At 40.6% G+C, this 20664-nt stretch overlaps 2 protein-coding genes across 3 annotated transcripts in view; both read right to left on the bottom strand.

The window, feature by feature from the left end:
- Nucleotides 1-14330, bottom strand: part of COMMD1 (copper metabolism domain containing 1) — an 83710-nt gene extending 69380 nt beyond the window's left edge. For both annotated transcript variants that reach the window (XR_014896350.1, XM_085308981.1), the window contains exon 1: nt 14102-14330. Coding sequence is in view for 1 of the 2 variants with exons in the window: in XM_085308981.1 (XP_085165107.1) it covers nt 14102-14296 (195 nt within the window). In the remaining variant the exon portion in view is untranslated. The remainder of the gene's footprint in view (nt 1-14101) is intronic.
- A 189-nt stretch (nt 14331-14519) lies between these two features.
- Nucleotides 14520-20556, bottom strand: CRLS1 (cardiolipin synthase 1). The gene is made up of 7 exons (XM_085308982.1): nt 20472-20556; nt 20212-20349; nt 19471-19600; nt 18884-18969; nt 18411-18479; nt 17901-17992; nt 14520-16276 (listed from the first exon to the last, which is right to left on the bottom strand). Exons 2-7 carry the CDS (start codon nt 20311-20313, stop codon nt 16189-16191), a joined length of 567 nt encoding a protein of 188 aa, XP_085165108.1. The 5' UTR covers nt 20314-20349; nt 20472-20556; the 3' UTR covers nt 14520-16188.
- Nucleotides 20557-20664: the final 108 nt, after the last annotated feature.

The following is a 20664-nucleotide window of genomic DNA, read 5'->3' as shown; positions in this document are numbered from 1 at the left end:
TGTTCAAGGAGAGGGACTAAAAGCAGAAGAGACAGAGATAGCGACAGCCCTGGAATTTGTGACATGACCTCTCCCTCCCTGGACAGATCATGTGATGGGCCTTTTATCTCCTCCTCCTTTCTCTTGCAAAAGAGAATAAAGGAGAACTGTATTTATCAGGTTTCTGCAATCATTCTGGGAAAATTACTTGTTGCCCTGGACTACTGCTTAATGTTTAATCTCATTTAACTTAGAGTTAAAAATAGAAGTTGGATCAGCTCGTACTTTAAGAGCATGTAGAAAAAAGGTTGTAGSCCTACCCTGAAAGCAGTAATGGTGCAAACATTAGCAGACTTTGTTTCAAGAAGATTTTGCAGACAGTCGTCTTGTAAGTAAAATCAGGCCAAGTGAAAACTTACTTTATTATGAACAAAGCACAGAAAACAGAATTCACATCGTGAATTCATTTCCACTCTTACTCAGTGTATCCTGATTGTCTGCATCTTAAAACGTAATTATAAATTCAGCTAATTTCCACCTTGGTTTACATTTGGATATTAGCTTGATTTATACCAAATATAAATGATCTAGCACTGAACAACATGAAATGCACTTAGTCACACTACTCAGTTGTATGCTGTCTTGCCACATATTGTGATTTGAACAAAATTCTGGCTCTGAACTCTGCTTTCCTTACTTTTACAACCCTTGTATCTTATCTGTACCAYTTGGAAAGTAGCTAGAGTCACTGGGATGCAGAAAAGTCCCTGTACACACAGCTCTGCCCCTAGCAGACTCCGCTGTAAATCACTGCGGCCCAAAGCCCGCTGCCTCAGCCCGCAACCCTACCGACACCGCAGCAAAGAGATCAGCAGGCAAAGGAGACAAGCTTACAGGCTCACAGCTCCAGGGGAAACAGAAGCAGGCACGAGTGCTTTACCACTCATTCATCAGGTGTTTTGACAACTCCCGTGACGTGCTGACGGGCTTGCCAGGCGAGCGGTAAGCTTCCAGCATCAGCACAGCAAACAGCAGGTCTTCCTTTCGGCACATATAAAACAGGTTTCCTCCTCTCAGTTCAGTGAAATACAAAACACGTTCCCCTAAGCAGCAGCTGCCCTAGCAGTCGTCAACAGCGCAGCCTTTGCGAAGGCAAACTGAGCACTAGGTCAAACTCTTCCCCGTAGGGATCACAACTACCCTGTAAAGGTCCCCAGGCAGCCTGGGGGCCTGTAAACCACCACSCGACTGCGAGCACCACCCAAGCTGGGGAGCTCGGAAGAAAACATTCCTAGTGCAAGCATCAGTTCACTTTCCCCATAAAGATTTAATTCCCATTTGCTGTATCAAATATGCTTTTAGAACTAAACCTAATAAATCTTTGGAGGAAAAAAAAGGCTAAAAACTTAATGAAACCACCAAAACATTGAAGTGAGAGTATGCTCCCATGGAATTAAGTATTTATTGACTACTTTAATTACTCAGAGTGAATTCCCTATTTATATCCAGTCMGGCCCCGACCAAGCCATCAACCGGCAGAGCCGGCCGGCCGGCGAGCGTTTGCAGCGAGCCGGCAGGAGCGAGGCTCCCCGCAGCCGGGCCGCTCGCGCCGCGCTCCGGAGCTGCGCGTGGGTGCCCGCGTTCGCGGGGTCGGCAGGCACCCGCAACACCAGTCTAAACCGTTCRGGGCTGGGCAAAATCTAGCTTTAGATTTCACCGTTGCAGGCACCAACTGCTGAAAATTTCAACGCGGAAGTGCTCCAGGATGGTGCACGCCACCAGAAAGCATTCAGTCACCTCTTCCCACGGTTCTTCTCTGGCTTCTAGTCAAATTGGGGCTATCCATAGTCAATAAACCCTTTCTCGTTTGCCCACATGAACTAGAAAATTTTCCTCTGACACTTACTTGTCCTTATGAGACTTTTTATAGGTTTACTGATACAACCAACACCATGAAAGAAATCCTGCGAACAGAAGTACTCTCCTTGCCGAGAAAAAAGCAGCCGATGTTCTCCTAACCTTGCTCACGACAACCCAGAGCCAGATCCCCGTCTCTCCTTCGCTCACACAGGAGACTTTATGCAGTGTCTCCTTTTATGTGACCAACACCCACACAGCCACGTCCAGCACCTGATGAGAGAAGAGCCATTCTGCAAATCTGCATCAGGTGCGGGTGCTCTGCAGCTTCTTCCAGTATAGGTCACGACCGAGCTGCAGTGTGGCCTAACAGGCTCTAGTCTCCTGAGGATCCATCAACAGATTGCAGCTCGGACTACTCGTGCATCTCACGACACCGGAAAGCAGCCCACAGGTCCATGCTGCGATGGGACGCAGGCGCAAACGTAGGTAACACAAAGAGCAGGGAGTCAAACAGCAGGTTCTTGCCCTCAATGCACGTTCCAGAAGCCAAAAGTTACAARTTTAAGCAAAACTCCAACCAGCATCATAACCACATTTGTCATCTTCATTCTAGACAACGTATGAAAGCTAAATGCGTCACTGAATTGTGTTAGAAGAAATTTCACCTGGAAAACATGAGAGGGCACTAATTTACAACTCCTCACTTTTCTTACTTTTGCATGTGTGCATATGGGCACACACTTCATAAATAAGTACTGTGCCCACTACACGACCATTTGACCCTCTACACCTCTAAAATAAAGGCACACTGCCTGAATGTGCCTTCTCTGCTTTCCAAGAAAAGGGAGTTGTACATATTTGTTCATGTCAAAAAAAGTTAAGAATTGAGTTTAATGAAAAATACAAATGAAATTACAACTAATGCAARTTTGTAAAACACTTGCATCATCTCAGATCTGTGTAAAACTAAAGGGTATTTATACAAACAACTTGAACAGAAAATAAACTACATTGAAACAAATGGCAAAAAAAAAAAGCTCTGAAGAATTCACACGTCAGAGGTGACAGTCTGAAAAGAGACAGCAAAGTCATATGTAAATATCAGACTCAAAGTAAAGGTGTCTGTTGCTCACTTGTCTGTTACAAAGATTCAGCTTTAGCGTCTGCATTTGTCTTAAAAATATGTTTTATAGTCCTGAAATCACAGTTTATAAAGACCGCAAAGAAGAGGAGGGGAAAAAAAAAAAGACCAACATTAAGGTAAGAATCTTTTGGTAGATATCCAAAGACACCTCAACATGAAGAAAAATTCTAACCTTATTTGGAAAAATACAGAATTTAAGTCAAACTATATTTACACTGAAATTTTTGATCATTAGAAATGAAATATATGAAAAACAAGCTTTCAGAAATTTCTTAACATACAAAATGAGAGAACTGCAAATACACACACACCCATACATGCACACATATAGGCTTCTTAAATCTAAAAGAGTGTTCGGCCAAGCTGAGCATTATTTCACATTTGCTCTGCACTGTGTAATTTATAGCTTCTTTCAGTGAGATCCAGTTGTAATCTGTTTTYATTTACATGAAGTCACACATAAAGCAGCATTGTTAATAAGTAAATATGTAAGATGTTAAAGAATGAGAAGGCTAAAAAACATACTCCAAAATCATCGTCACCTGTAGCACTGAAGCAGGCAGTCCGTGAAGACAGCAAACAGCTACAAAACCCCATGGCAAGTTGAGAGGAGGGAGTAGCAAATTTGCTATACAACCATAGCACTACTCAACTTTTTAGGAGATGGAGCGCTCCGAATTAGATTTTGGCCTTTAAGCAAGTATTTGTGCGCCGTAACSAAAGTGAAGGGCAAATCCCCCTTGCTTTGTTCAAACAGTCCCATTTTAAACCAACGAGTGGCTAAAAGCAGCACAGAATGCCTGAATGGTCATTCTGGTCAGAGGGAAAACCAAACTGAATGGTTTTCCCTGTGTATGACTAATGTCAATACAACACAGTTACGAAGACTACTGTGCTTAAACCTCAGAAGTTTGTAATACATAACAATAACACCCCAAAATAAGAACCCAGTTTGATTTTTCCAATAATGAATAGTCCTAATTCTGTACAATGGGGATCTTCCCACTTCCAATCAGAACGGAATTACTCCATACATTAACAACCTTTTCAAAGCTATTGTATAAAAACGTATTTATAATGATAAATACAGAACATAAAAGTGGGACAGTTTATGTTCTTCCTTTAAGGAAGTCACTTACTTCATCTTGTTCTAAAGCTGATGATTCCCTAGAGATGAACTGGAGAGTCTTTGCTGTAAATTTTAATCAATTCCTCCCACCAAAAAAGCGCCCACTTGGAACCAAAACTGTTATTCAGACTGGATAGCAAATCTTGGTGTAACTGGTCCTGCTATTTTATGCCACTACTGCAGTTTCTCCCCTCCCCCCCTTTTTTTTTTAAATAAACTACAGCAAACTCTGACGTCCTTTGAACATGCTGAAGAGTTCAAGGCTTCTTTATACTCAATTTACCATACAGGAAGAAATCCAGAGTACCAATTATAAAACAGAGTAATTTCAGTAAGCCACATTTTCAGCATTGATTAAGTTCTTGGTGTTTTCAGCTTTTTTTTAAAGAAGCTGGATATACTGTATCCAGTTGTTCCAAAACAGTATAGTAGAAACAAACTGTTTCACATCAGATCAAGAATACAACTGTGCATTATAGCATGAATACAGCTGCAAACTCTTACCACCAACAGAAAAGTTAACACTTTTCAGCAGCATGTAAAAGAGTTCAGCATGCAAAAAAGTTGCCATGAAAAGTGCCATCTCAATTTCCTTTTAACACGCTAGCTGTGATGCTCAGTGACTCAGGTGAATGCCACAGTTTTGCATCATTGGTATAGTGTTGGTTACTCAAGGCATTAACAGCTCTTTCCGTTTTCTCCTTGTTTTGAACTTTGTGTGAAATGAGGATATATATGGTAGCTGAAAAGGTTATGCTCACCACAAAGTAAAGCGGCCACAGAAATGTCTCTTTTCCTAATAAGACTAATCTACTTTGTGTTTTCAAATACATATTTTTTTCACAGTCTGCTAAAATGTGTGGCCACTTTGCTTAAGAGCGGCCAGACTGAAATAAGAATTTTTACTCCAGTGCCAATTTTAAGACTGTCTTAAAGCAAAGGAAATACTAATCTGCCTTCACACAGCAACAACAGACACAATTTAAAAGAAATTCCAAGTAACAAAGAATATAGTTTTAGCTGAGTCCTAGGGAAAGGGGAAGAAACAGTTTATTACAAGAAATCCATGGTACTTAAGGAGGAAAGAGAGGTTAAGACCAGATTAAACACGGAACACACAGAACAGCTGTACTGTGTCTGTCCAAAAGTCCAGTATCCTGCGCCTGACACTTGTTAGAAACAGGTATTTTGAAAGAGCGTAAGAAAAGAATAAGCAGTCAGTGCTCATTTTCCCGGTAAACGCTCTCAACTTTGGCTATGTAAGGTTTGTGCGCTTCAAGCGCAGGATGCTGTATCCGAAACTTGACAGAAACCACCTTTTCGCTCCTAGTCCGTCAAAATGGAAGAAGTTTGGGTTGTCTCTGCCTGTAGCTAAACCTTAGATTCCTGTTTACAAAAAAAAAGTAAAAAGCCTAAAGCATGAAAGTAACAACACAAAAAGTATTGAACTTTAGTTTTGATCATTCTGTCCAAGATGAAATTAGTGTGAATTACAAGAACAATCAAAAATCACTCTTTGAAGAGGGAGTGATTTACATTTATTTTTCAGTTTCATTTCCTTCACGTCTCTAGTTTTTTACGTAAAACACTGCAGGCCAGATTTACACTTAAGTACAGCCTCTCCTTTTCCTTTTAGTCCTTCTTCATGCATAAAACAGAAGGAAAAATAAGGGATCAACTGAAGTTCTTCCCTTTTCACAGGTCATATTTAAAGCAGAAGGAAAACTAATGCTAGTCCAGGAGATTATTGGTACTGAGACAATGGCAATGAACTTTGTTACCCTCTTCAATACTTCACCCATACTTTCGGGAATAAGAAAATGGAGCATTGGCACTTCTGAATTAAAGACAGGAAACTATATATGAAGCCTAAGACTCTCTCTTTTCGAATATATTCCATATGGTGTGTGTTTGATGAATACTAATTAAGAACAGTAGAAGCATTTAATTTGTAGTAATGAACTCCAAAAGCAGGACAGAATTCCCTTATCTTCCTTCAGACAGGACTCCTGTTGAAGTCAATGAAAATACAGCAGGGATCAGTCTTGAGTAATGAGCTTCAGCATAATCGAGCTACATACCTTTCTGGGCACGCACATGTATACGCACACACCCCACATGCTAAACATGCCTGTGCTTTTTTGAGAAATAAAGGGTTCATCCAAAACTTGCTGGTGGTATTAATGATAAGAATGCTATTTACTGGCAGAAATTCTACGAACGTGACAAATCAAACCACGCAACTGGATGGCAAACGTGAAATCAACAGGACACAAAGCACTGCTACTAGGAGGCAATCCAATTTTTGCAACAGCACACTGTTCTGGAAGTCCACTGACAGACAGTCACCAGATTTTCAGTAGGGCATTTTAAAACTAAAATGTAAAACATGGCCACCGAGAGCTGGCACTGACCCATCTGTTCTAGATGAGCCAACCCTGCAATGGAGACAGGGTGGACTAAATCTTTACGTGCAGAGAAAAGCGCTCATATTCAGCATTCACCCACACTTACTGTATATCCACCGAGTAAGTCTGCTTGCTTCTTGTAATTTGCCTTTCCTCTACAGATAAGAATATAAATAAATTATATGATACAAAAGGTCAGGTAAACCATTAAACTTAAGTTAAAGCATTTTCACTTAAGTAGCACAGTTACAGCACATCAGCACTTTATAATGTCAGATGAAATCAGTCTAGGATTGGTCTCATTAGGAAATGGTCTTTGGCCTCTGTCTCACACTTAATAAACGAATGATGATATAACTCTTAAGTGGTAGGTTTCATAACAGACAGTGCTGCTGCTTCTGCCAACCTTCAGGAGCAGCACTCCTCAATGCACTGTAGGAATGCTTCAGTTTTTATAATTTGGAGGGGCAGAGGAAAATCCTTATTCCTACTACACTGTTCAGATGTCAGCCCAATTCATGAAAATCTGCTCACAGTGCAGAATTCCATCATCTCTGTGTCACCAAAAACACTGGCTTCTACATATCCCATTAGCAATTAAAATAATAAAATAGTATCACAAAGGTGAAAGGGTTGCTTACCACATATCCCATTAGCAATTAAAATAATAATAATAAAACAGTATCACAAAGGTGAAAGGCTTACTTACCACAGACACTGAGCTTTGCAATGGGAGAAGCTCAGAAAGAATGGATAGAAAAAAAAAGAAATATTACATTATTCTTATTAATTGACAAGCAACAAACTGCTACTCTAGACAGTGAAAAACTTGAATCTTACTGTTACTTGAAATGTTCTTAAACCATTTTTCTTATTAAAACATTCTGCAGCCAACCTTCCTCTCCTGTTCATTTTTTGAAAATTTTTTTCCTTTCCACTTTATCAGCATTATTAGTACAACTGCCAAGCTACAACAACAGTTCTTATTTGAACTGGCTGCATATACACATACCTAAAACCAAAAATAACTAATAGCGGACCCACTCTAATAAAAATGCTTTAGGGAAGTATCCACAAACTTATTTATCACTGCAGTATAGCATATGTTAGTTCAAATAAACATCCAATTTTTACTTTCTTAAATTAATGTTGGACTCGGGGAGGGGGGAGTATTAATCTTAGATATATATACTAAAACAAAGAAGATAATTATGCTGCAATACCAGAGCTGCAGAGGCAACAACAGAGTTCTGTTCAGATTAGTGAGCTATACAATAGTGGCGTTTCACTGAATTAAAAAAAGAAAGACTAGGATTGTTGTTCTAGGCAAACACCAATTTAGATAATAATCATTTTCTCAGGCATATCCAATTACAACACAGCAGACATTCCTCCCCTCCTGAAATTCTGCCTCAAGTTTTTGTTAATATGTTTTACCTAGCTCAGTAACAAATGAAATGATTCATAATAAGCGCAGGCATTCACTGGAATGGAAAGGTGGACTACTACGTTAGACGTGTATTTGGGTAGAAAGCATCTCATACGGACACAGTAAGTTTTGGTACTGTTATCAGACCCAAAGGCAGAATGAGCATGTTTAATGGGCCTTCTTATTTTTAGTTAGTGGATACAGCCACAACAGCAATCCTAAAGATCAGAAAGCAACCAGTCTCTCCTGTTAACTTTTCCCAAATTACTTTTATTTGTACCTGGACAATGTAGTTTTCCAGTTCTACATTGTCCAGGTATAAATAAAAGTAATAGGGCCGTAACAAGCTATGGTTCAAAACAGAGTACCTTTCGAGCAACTAGATTTCTCCACCCAGAAAAGCTGCAGAGCCAAAGATCTGCCTCACGGTCACACTACATCAAGATGACAGCTTCAAGCCATTCGAGGTCCTACATGATATAGCATTTATATCCTGAACAGAAAACATACAACAAAGTGTCCCAACAAAAACTGAATCCTCTCAGAAGAAACTTTCATTTCAGAGCCCAAATTCAAGCGATCTGAAGGTGGGGTGAGACAAGGACGTTCTTTCACACTGGCATGATCAGCTTATTTTTGGAGCTGATAACGAGAAGCGCACATTTGGAGTTGATAATGCGAACAACTCCCCCCTGCGGGGGAGAAAGAGGGAAGGCACTGCTTGGCAGCAAACTGTCAAACTCCAAAGAGAAAACAAATCTCTGTTTTGCAGGAGGAAAAAAAAAAAAGGGAAAAAAACAGGTGGAAGTGCTTTATGTTAGCCAGATCAGTGGACGGAGGTTACTCTGCTTTCAAAAGCTCTGCCTCTCAGCCTTGCAGAAGCTTGGACTCGCAACAAAACAATGTAAAGGGCTCAGAACAACAGATGTTCATAGAGCCCTTCACCCGTGGGGAGAGAGGGAGGAACAGCAGCTCTCCTACGCTAGGAAATGCAAGAACGTTTACTTCCCACAGCGCCTGGCAGTAGAAATCTTGAAGGCAGTTTGCTCACCGTTTGTTCTACTCTGATTTTTCACAGAAGGATAGATCCTTTCCATGAAGATCAGTAGTCTCCTCCTCGGCAGGCAGCAGCAGCAATGCTTTGGGACTCCCTCCCTTCGTGACAGAGGCAGCTTCAGCAGGCCAGGACTGCCGTCCCTGCCGGGAGGCGACGTCCTCCGAGACGACCCAGGACACCGGCCCTCATCAGCCTTCGCAGCATCTGCAGCACACTGAAGCTCCTCTAGAGCTTTTCACCCAGCGAGCAATTTTATCTGCCGGTGGCACCGAGTCTTCCTTCCCCACATGCCTTCAGATCAAGTTGTGATCACAAGGTTTCTTATTTAGTAGACRTTTTCCAAAGGCATGAAGAAAAATAATCACTAGCAGTAACTGGGCGTTGSGCAGTCTAGAAACAGTTTCAAGACYGAACTTGCATAAACCGTGCTTACTAGTGGCACCGTAGAGGCAAATAACAATGACAGCACCAGCCTCCGTGAAGCAAAACAGTCACAATCGTTAGAAAAATCTGGTGGAAAAAAACAGCACGACTTACAGTGAAAACCACCAAAGGAAGAGGACCAGGGTATGTTACGCATGCAGTGTATACATAGAAGTTGGAAGCATTTTATATCCTGGATATCAAGCTTTCAGTTCTCTCATATTTCTTGTGTACAATGTGATTAATGTTGTACCAGTGAAACACCAGTATATTTATTGCTGACRGTAACACCCTCAATGTTTGCAGAAATACAAATAAAATATAATATTTAGACACCTCATGCTGAAATTTTATATCATTAGCCAATGTACACTTTGGTCTGGAGCAGAACAGCAAACCAAAACACTTTCAACACATTTAGGAAGCAGTCTTGCTCAATAAACTCAATAGCCTACTGCCACCAAAAGGAGAAGAGTGGAATTACTCCAGGTGCGAAGGAGAGTTTTGTTTGTTTTTTTTATCAGCGGAACAAATTCACCAAATTAAACTTACGTAACAGCAAAACAAATGTAGTATTTTAATCAGGATGAAAAACTCTTTGAGAAATAAAAACAGCAGGGGTGAGAACTTGCAGGAGCCGATCTTTCCCAATTTCTATATGTTTAGAAACCTTATGGAATAAGAGGCTATGAAGCAGAAGGTTAAAAGAATTGACAGAACACTGAAATGGTATGGTTGGTTCTCCAAGGCACATCTGCCTAGAGCTTTATTCCAGCTCCTAGGAAACAACAAGCACTAAGGAAAAAAAAAAGAGAGAGAAAAAAATCACAACAGGTAAATGTAGCAGGATAACATTATTCCTCTACAAAATAAATCTGGCATTTTAGAAAGAGATCAGATTATTTATGCACATTCTGCAGAAAAATACACGTGGAAATGAAGAGAAAGAATGCTTCAGTGCTGAAAAACTGCCTAGTTTTATGACTGGAGAAGATAACTATTGTAAACACCAGTGGATTGATAAAAATATTGGGGGGGGAAGTGGTCACAGTTACAACAGACTAATAATCAGCATCTATTCGCTCTGTCTTTGCAAGGTATCATCAGAACTTTTCACAAGATAGAAGAATCATCACTTGAGCATGACATAATGAAATAAAAGTCCTTACATAAAGCAGTATTGCTGCACACCACATAGGGAGAGGGAAACAAGGAGCATCAACACAACTGTTCCACCTTGAATGAGCAAAAGACCAGTATCCGAAAGAGCAGTAAAGCTCAGAGTAGAAATGCTTCTCCTGGTGGAGTAATTTTACAAATGAAGTAATTTTGCCAAAGAAAAGGTCTCTTATCTGCCCTGCTCATAAGCTTTTGTGTAAGCTTGATGATGAAATATGTTCAGCGACTGATAAACTGCAACACACACACACACACATATAAAGGATTACTGATTTAAGCGTTCAGTTTCTTCCTCCATAAGAAAAATGTTACAAGGTCCTTTAACCCTATCTAGGTGATTCTTAAGAAAGAACAAAATTACGGTGCATCATTATCTTTCAGTAGTAAACTGAACTATACCCAGCTYGCAAACAGCTTTTTCCATTACACACTTCGTCCACAAACGAAGTATGAATAGGAAAGAAAGCAGCTGTAAGTAGTAAATTATCAAGACAGCATTTATAAATATAAAACCAAAACTACTCTATAATCAAGTCAGGGAAAAACAAACATTTTAATGCTTACTGCTGCAGTAACTGTGATACAGTTTTGCAGCTCTTATTTATCTCCAGTGAAACTACTTTTTTTTTTTTTTTTTGGGGGGGGGGGGTTATTGTGTTTTCCACATGTGTAATACAGAAGGGTACATGAAAGCCCTTCACATGATTACACTAATCTTTAATATATGCAAATAGTTACCTTACGCTTGGACTGACTGGTGTTAAGGGGATTACTATTCAGAAGGCACGAAGTACTAGAGAAATTAGATGGTCACAAGGGTAACGAATCTCCCTGCTTCTAAGCATCAAGTGACTGCAGATGTGTGTCAAGAGAGAAATTCCGCAGAAGTCAAGCACGAGGCATTGCTCATCCCTTGCTGTCAGGTGTTTACACTCCTTCTATAGTCAACACAGGACAATATAAAGCATCTAAACTAGCCACCTACTTTTCCTTTCGACTACACAAGGAGGCCGGGCTCTTAAATGGGGTAACTGAAATTAAATGGTATCATTACCTCCCCAAAGAACATTTTGGTGCAATTAGGTATTATCATCAATGGAGACATAAAAGTCACCTGCCTTCTTCTGCACTCCAGGTGCAGATCACTGGCACAAAAAGGCAATGGCCTGCATGAACAAGCACTCTGGCTTTCTATCATTATTCTGCTGTTCACTTCCCTACATCGACACCCAGAGGAGGAAGCTAAAGATAAACCACACAAACAAAACACAAACATCGCTGTTAATGCTCTAATTATGCAGGATATTTACCACGAATTAAATCCAGCAGGAACTGTGGAAACACTGCCATCCAAGACACGGAAGACCAAAGACTGAGATGATATACACATAAAGAATCACTTTTGAAGTTTGTTATTGTTTTTGCTATAGCAGACCCAAAATAATACAACAAAACACCCCCATATTTTAATTCACACAAATACTGAAAGTATGCCAGGCAGCTCTCTGAAGTACACAAGTATCTCTTCTATGGTTAAGTAACTCGTAGGGCTAAGAGGGCTGTGCCCTCATTCTCTCCCTCCTGCCACGTTCAAACAAAGGGAAACAGCTCACACCATATTTTCTGTGTGATGGCTTCAGATGAGTCGGTTCACGTCACAGACTGAGATTTGTTAGCCAGCGATGAGAACTGACAAGGAGGTACCACAAATAATAGCTAGGACGTGGATGTTTCCATCAGGGAGACAGAGGAAGAGAAAATTAAGTTTAAGCCTCCTTTTCTCCAAACAGACATGAAAGAAAGGGCCCTCCAAATGACCAGAAAGTCAAAAAGATTTTTTTTCCCAGGATACTCTAGAATTAAGTTCCTGAAAGAATCCACCGTACTTTGACGTTATTTCCTCTAAGTGACCCACTAGAGAGTAGCAGCCTAAAGCATTCTTATCCACATATATTCAACATTAAATTGTGTCTGGACAAAGTAGTTTGTCTACTGCTTAGCTCAAAACTTCAACCTCTAAGCAGACTGAACAGCACAAAATGTGGTAATTCCCCAGGAATTTCATCTATAAGGAGATGAGTTGAACATTAGGCATGGAGATCATGAGACACACCTGGTAACTGTGAGATGCTATTTTATGTTGGAAGGCACAACTTGGAAAAGCACACTTGTTACCCATTTGGGTTACCAAAGCAGCTCATGAAGAATGCAGCACATCACCATCCTCCTAACTTAGGAGCCTGTTATTACAACAGTGGGGAAATATCCAGTAATTTTAATCATCTATGTTTTCTGGGGCCTGAATTACATCCAAAACAGTTTGGACAAAGACATCTCAACAGTACTTGAATAGCAGTTGTCTTTGAGATAGAAAGGAAAAAAAAGAAAACAAAACAGAACCCCCACAGACAGTACCACTCATCGTAAGTCTTTGTGGTTCAGCCGATAATAATCTTTCCAGTTTTCAAGGTAGCCTCTGAATCCAATCATTAAAGAAACAGTAAAATCTTCATAAAGGCAGAAAGTAAGTGCTAACATCCTCACCAAATTCCAAATCTATCGACTACACTTTGCCAGTCTAAGTCTTTTTTTCTTTTTTTTCCCTCTGGATGTAACACTGTCTTTTCTTCTGGTCTCAAATACAGTGTTTTGGCTGAGGAACTGTCTCCTTTCAGGGATGGCTGCTGTCTACAGAGCCACATGCGTGAGCATCAGGAAAATAAAGCCTGCACTGCATCTGGGAATTATTTATATGAAGTTATTGTTTATCTGAAGTTACCATACTGCATTAAAATAAGTGAGAAAATACTTTGCTAGTTTGCTAGTTATCTTGCACATYTCCCAGAGTTAAGATACCTCAGAAAAAAACAGTAATAAAAACAAGCAAGCCAAACAAAAAAAGAAATATAATCCTCAGGTCAGAAAAAAATGACTACCAGAGAAGGGGAGAAAGAACAGCCCAGTAAAACTGAGCTTACACAGATTTAGAGGTGAAAATAATTTTAAAAAAAAGCAAAAAGTGAATCAAGAATTGAACAGGATCAACAGCAAAATGCTGAACTATCCCAAACAGTGAGTAATTAGATGCAACCAAACACATAACAGGAAAAAAATGAATATAGGAAGTACTAGCTTCTTTTTATATATGATACAGCAGAGAGTCATTTTTCCAGTGACTCTTTGTAAGAAAAATAAAAAACGCGTGCTAACTTTCGATCTTGTGACCGAAAAACGCAGCCCCGCAGCTAAATGCAGGCGAAGCCATTTACTTTTAATCCGACGTTTTCCCACTGCAGAGACGAACATACCGCAGCCCCCGGGTCCCGCACAAGACAGTACCCGCGGAGAGAAGAGGGGGCGCACACGGAGCGGTCCGCAGCAGCGGCACACACCGCTCGCTGCCAGAGCGGCGGGCGCCTCCCGCCCCAACGGCCGGGGGAGGGGGGGGGGGGAGAAGCCGCCGCCGCCGCCCCCGGCCCGCCCCGGCCGCTACCTGCAGCAGGCCGCCCATCTTGGCGCGCAGCGCCCGGAACTCCTCCGGAGCCGCCTCGGGGTAGAGCTGCCCGCGCAGCAGCTCCTCCGTGATGCCCTCCTTGCCGTAGTAGGCGGCCTGGGCGATGCCGCCGAGGAGGGCGCTCAGCGGCCTCCCACCCTCGGGCGGCGGCGGCTGCTGCTCCGCCGCCGCCATCTTGCGGGGGGAGGGACGGCCGCCACCGCCCCCCCCCGGGACTACAAGTACGGCGGCCGCGCGGGGCCGGGACTACAAGTACGGCGGCCGCGCGGGAGGCGAGGAAGAGGACGCGAGAGGGCGAAGTAGCGCGCAGGAGGCGACGGAGAAACTCTGCTCTTGGCCGCGTAACAGTAAACAAACGTCGAGTACCGAACAAATGCGGGAAGAAACATAAAACCTCTGCCATCTAGAAGAATTTTATTTAACACAGAGACCGTGGCATACGCCACGAAGTAATTACACATCCGACTCGCTCTGAACGYGAGCCGCGACAGCCGTACCAACACGCGCCACCACGGACCCTTCGCTGGCCAGTAATTTTTCCATTCYCTGCCCATTTCAGACAATGTTTCTGATTGATTTGAAAAAAAAAAGAAAACAGAAAACCCTACCAAACAGGAATGACCCGACTGGACACAATAAACCTCTGCGTGCTAAGCTATGCTCTTGAAGAAATGGTGTTCAGTTCTAAGAAATACTCAGGCATTTCTGAGAAACAACATACGATTTGCACTGTATCCCTTTGATGCAAGACTCAACGTAGCTCACAAACACCGAGATTGCTAAGAAGCTAGTACTAATAAAAAAATCAAACGTTTTTTTCTGTGAACCACTCTGTACAAGTTTAAATATAAAAATTATTAAAATATTTTGTATATACAAGCATACACAGTCACAAAAAAGACTGTGTGCTCTCAAAAGAGATGTCTACAGTAAATTTTCTTCTCCTAGTATAGTGGCATCATATACCACCCAATTTCAATTATTTAAGCCCTTCATAGTTGCACTCAATTCTATGTCATGCAAGATTTAATCACACACGGCTCTAAATTATAAAACGTAAGTTATTATGATCAACATGATCTGTTCTGCCTAGTAATTTATTCCGTACCTTTCTGTGAGTAGGGAACAGGCAAAGAACATATGTGACTTGCCACTGTCAGAGCAGGACCACAGTACACCTCTTGAAGATAGAGATACAGGAAAAAATAACAGTATGTGCATGCATCTCTAAGTTTCTTCCAATCTTTCCATTAATTTGGACAATATTTGAAGTGTCCTTTTCCCCCAATGGCATTACACAGCCTTTTTAGAAGCTTTAAAGAAACTGGAGATACAATTGTTTTTTTAATCTCTAGAAATTATTAGTCTAATGTGAGGAACACACCTCCACATCTAATTTGAGTAAAGACTCATCACGGCACAACTAACCATTCTGAGACTCAATCTCTTCTTTGATGAGTACCATTATCTTCCACTACTATTAAAAAAAAGGGGGGGGGGGACGTAACTTCTATATGAATTATCTGTATCACCACAGAATATGAAGTAAAACCTGCTAACATTCCAGTTCAAATTTCTGAAGATACTATTTCTTCATGCCATGTTGTCTTCTGCAGCAAGCTGGAGGAGGTGGCAGGTCCTAACAAGCAATGCCACTTGACTGACTTAGGTTGAGGCACTAAGACAAAGTTGTTCTTAAAAATGCTTTTTCTACTCTGATCTCAGTCTGTGCAGTGCTTTGCCAAAAAAAAAGCTGGTGAAAAGTGCTTATTCTAACTTCTGAAAACAGTAAGATTTATTCAAAATGCACATGGTAGCAACCAATAACCTGTCTTTAAGGATATTATTTATTTGTTTTTGTAAACAATCTTATTTTTAAACAAATTAAAAATACATTGAAAAATCTGTCTCTATATATATACACAGTACTCATTCAAACTTCATTTCATTGTGATGCCATGGTTTAAGCAGAAAAACAGAGTTCTTTATCCAAAATCCAGTCATTACAACCATCTTCTGCAGTACAGCAAACAATGCTGCCAAGACACGGTCCTTTCAGAAATACTTCATTTGTTATTTATCACCTGAACTGTTTTTCGGCCATAGTAGTAATAGCTATATGCAGACGATACCGTTGTGAAAGCTGTGATGCACCTTTGGGGAAAACAATTCCTGTAAGTCATTTGAGTCTACATATGACAATCAAAAGTTACATTTTTAAGTGTCTTCTCTATTGTTCACCACACACCCTGTCACTGGCCACTACAGATATGGAGTTTAGGGTTTACGGTTTAGGTACTGAAATTCAGTGCTAAGCAGAGGATTAAATAAATAAACTGTCACTCAGTGATCTGTAGCAYGCTTCCATTTAATTACATGCAAGACTGAATTTTTATCAAATTAACACTTGTTTGAGAAAGGGAGGACAAAGATTTGTTCCAGTGTTTGTAGCCTACAGAGTTTTTATCAGCTGGAGAACGGACKGATAAGAAACGATTCCTTGGTAGTAGGGTAGATGAGCATTCAAATAATACAAGACTTGATTTTATGGTTATTTTAACATGTTCCAAAGCAAAGGCAAAAGTTTTGGCTTTGGTCTGTTTTGTTCCCTTCCCAGACGCTAGGTTAGAACCATATAGATTTCTAAGTTAGCAATGCTCCTTTGTGTCAAAGGCTATGCCGTTCAGGTGTGAGGCACTACTAAGTCCTGCCCCTCCRTTACCGCTGCCATCACTGAACACACAGTCAGACTCATCCACTTCAGTTTTTTGAGGGTATTTATAGAGTATCCTAATAAGTTACACCTAGCATTTCTGTATTACTCACTATATGTTTACTCTCTCATAGAGTCCCAGCGCAGGAGCAAGGTAAGTGTCTTTCACTGATGCAATTCCAGATTTTGGCTTTCCAAAGGATGAAAAACACATTGACTGTTAAGATAAAGGTTCCTAGCTCCTTAAAAGCTTTGTTTTTTAAAAAGACAAACAAAATTGGATCTTCCACTATGTTAAACTAAGTTACTAACTCATTTTGCCATCTGCTGCTCAGCCTCCTTATTCTGTACCCTTACAGAACTGTTGTTAAGCTTGTTAACGCTGCAATTGTTAAGTTCTTCAATGGCAACAGTAAAAAGACAGGCCATTATTTAAAGAAGCACACTTCCGTATGCCTGTTTTCTTATGATCCCTTCCCTCACTTCCTGCAGTCTAGCAGAAACCACTGATTTCTTCAGATGCTTTCCAAAGAGGCTTCAGAAGTCTAGCTCTCAAGACAGCAGGTCTTGAAGCACAGTTGTCAAGCCAGCACAAAGCAAATTAAAGCAAAATTAAGAAAATACCTCCCGTCCTGTTTTTTTTGGTTGGTTGGTTGGTTGGTTTTTTTTACTGATACCAAGACTGCTTTCTCTAGAACATTCATAGCTTGAATAAACAAACTATATAGTCTTTCTTCTCATTTTCTTCTTTTATACTAATATGAATGTACACTTTGATACTGCTATGTCTATTCTTAAGACTTGTTTCTTAGCTGTTGTTCCTGGATTCTGACTAGTTTTTATTTGACTACTTTTTCCTTGTACAGTAAATTAAATACCAAAAAAAAAAATCTAATTCCTATGTCAGTCAAGAACAAATTTCAAAGAAGAAAGCAGTATGGGCTTATGCTATCATCTGGCCATAGCTTTTTGTTCCATACAATCAGCATTATTCACAATTGCCAGTTTCTTTAGGAGTACATTAAATTACATTAAATTATGTGAAAAAGATGAAGGAGAAATTACCATAATGTCTGCAGATATATGCTGTCCACATAATTGAAAACAGGAGCTGCTAAAGAAGCTGCCACCAAAATTAGCTGAACGGCAGTGTTCATCTGATAAAAACAAAAGTAGAAATACAACGAAAATGAAGTGTATCATGCAATGAAAATCAATATATACTTTTCTTATTTAAGTATCAGTCTGTATACAGAAAAAAAACCCAAAGCATTGGTTGCTTTTTTGCAAACCATTTGCAAAAAAATGCGAATTTTTACAAAAAAAATCTGATTTTTTAGAAGAAAGCATTTCTAATGAAACATCCTGCCTACTTAAAATTAGCATGTGCTCTGGCAGCGTACACTGTTGAAGCTCTTTCAGGATTTAAGTTGCCTCCAAATTAGCTGACAATACTTTGAAACTGCACTTGACAAAATAAGAACATTTCATAGCAGTGAACAAACCCCCAACCAAACTGCACACCACTGCAAGCACACTGAACAATTACCTTTTGTAATGACTTATTACTCTTACCTTGCTAATGAACGTGGGTTTTAACTGGGCAGTAGCATAACAGGGGTTAAAATACCTACTCAGTGTTCTCTGTTGGGGAAGAAAAAAAAAGGAAATTCTAGTATATTCAATTTGAGAAACATCTTCACATGATATAGAATACAAGTCAATTGCAATACTAAAAAATTATACCCCCTACTGCTCTTATATGAGGAAGAAGAAAAAAAACTCATCAGTAACGACATCGTTTATGAAACCCATTTCATGAAATACTATTCTGCTACTAATTTATTTGACAAGAGAACAATGTTTTATCTTAGACTATTCACCTAAGTTTTGAACAACTATCCAATCTCATGAAGAAAATCTCTTGGCTCCAATTTTGTTAAGTGCTGTGTCTTATTCATTCTATATACACAYAAGAATATGGAAAAATCTAGTCAGAAGAACTTAATTACATGTCCATGCAATTTTGTTTAATGCTACACACTTACCGGTGGAGAAAGAGTTTTGTATCGCACATAAAAAACAGCAGCAATGAGCGCTACATCCCTCAGAATAATCATGGAAGTGAGTGAAACTGAAAAAATATAAGCCAAGAACATTTGGTGAAAAAACCCAACACATACACAAAACATGAAGCAAGAAACAGTCTCTCTCTACTTACTATGACTGAGTTTGGAGTTTGAGTTTTATGCATGAGTTAAGATACTTCATCTGAAGTCTTAAAACTACTCAGTTTATGAGAAAACCATTCCTTTTTGATATAACCACTAACTCCTGTTGTTACCCCCCCCCCAAAAAAAACAAAACAAAAAAAAAAAAACAAAACCAAACAACTCTACATCTGAAGCTTAAAGTAATGGGTTTTTTTTATTGGTTGGTTGTTTTTTTGGGAGGGAGAGAAAGGCCTTTTTTTTTTTGTTTTAAAATTATTCGATAAAAGCAAAAAGCACAGTGTAACTGACAAAGTAAGAGTTCTCACTTACAGTGGATTTTCCTTCTGGAGACCTAAAAAAAGTATTATTATACCTAAAATTCGCTTTTCTTTATACAACGACAAGTAATGACATTTTCTCACCTGGGATAAGATTTGCACAAGTTAGGCTTACATAGAGCACACTGATGAGAATTTTGTCAGCCAGAGGATCAAGAGCACTCCCCAAAGCCGATTTCTGATTAGCCCAGTTCCGTGCGATAAATCCATCCAACTGAAAAAAACACAGAGTTCAACATTTATCCATCAGAAAACTAAGAAAAATAATAGTTGCTATATGCTACTGTTACAGAGATTGGACGAATAACATCACACAGTGCAGTCAGCTTAACGAAGATGAAATACGATACTTGTTAGCTGATATTTCTAACATACTTTCACATTGCATTCTAGATTATGGAAGCCTCTGAACACATTCCATCTTCAATATTAGAAAAAAAAAGAAAGTGATGTTTCAAATCACACACCTAAATTCATGCAAGTCAACTGCTATTTTGGGTGCACCCTGTACACCCACATATGCTAACAGACCACTAGATAAGCCAACATTGTTTCCATGTGTAAATGCGTGCTTGAGGATGGTCAGGGAACCTAGCCATCCCCTTTGCTCTACCACCACACAGCCCCCTTTAGGGCTCTGGGAGTCACTTTGCACCATCATAAAGGATCTATAGAGCATTTCTAAAACACAGGAAATATAAAAACCGCTCTGCTTTTAAAACTTGGTCATCGTTGTTCTACATTAAGTCATTCTGAAACTTAACATGTGCCAACGGGATCAACGTACGGCCGCCTTTAYGCGTTTTCAAAGCGATACAAACGTACCAAATCCGTAATGCCAGCCAAAACAAAGACGCCGAGTGCAACGTTGAAGTTTTCTTCGACAATCAGGTAGCCTAAAACCGGCGCCAAACCCATCCTCGCCATCGACAGGATATTTGGGATCGTCCATGGGTTTTCATACTGTGAAAGGAAGCAGGCGCACGCTCCAGGGCGGGAAGGCAGCCCCTCAGCGGGCACGCAGCAGCCTTAAAGCGCGTAAACACACGCTGCGACCCGAATTTGCCGCGCCCCCGGTCACGTACCAGCTCGGCGTAGCGCTCCGCCGCGCTCCGCTCCCCACGGGAGTCCGGCGCCGGGGGACCGCCGCTCCCCGCCCGCCGCGGCCCGGCCCCGCCGCCGCGAGGGGGACGCAGTGCAGCCCCCCAGCACCCCCCGTCCCACGGCAGGCAGGGAGCAGGAGGCAGGAGCATCCCCCGGCCTGGTCTGGTCCGGACC

Source organism: Rhea americana, unplaced genomic scaffold, assembly GCF_003343005.1.
Source record: "Rhea americana isolate MKP2758 unplaced genomic scaffold, rheAme1 scaffold_289, whole genome shotgun sequence".
Lineage (NCBI taxonomy): Eukaryota > Metazoa > Chordata > Aves > Rheiformes > Rheidae > Rhea > Rhea americana.
Note: the sequence above shows the minus strand (reverse complement) of the source record. Positions and strands in the feature narration are given on the sequence as shown.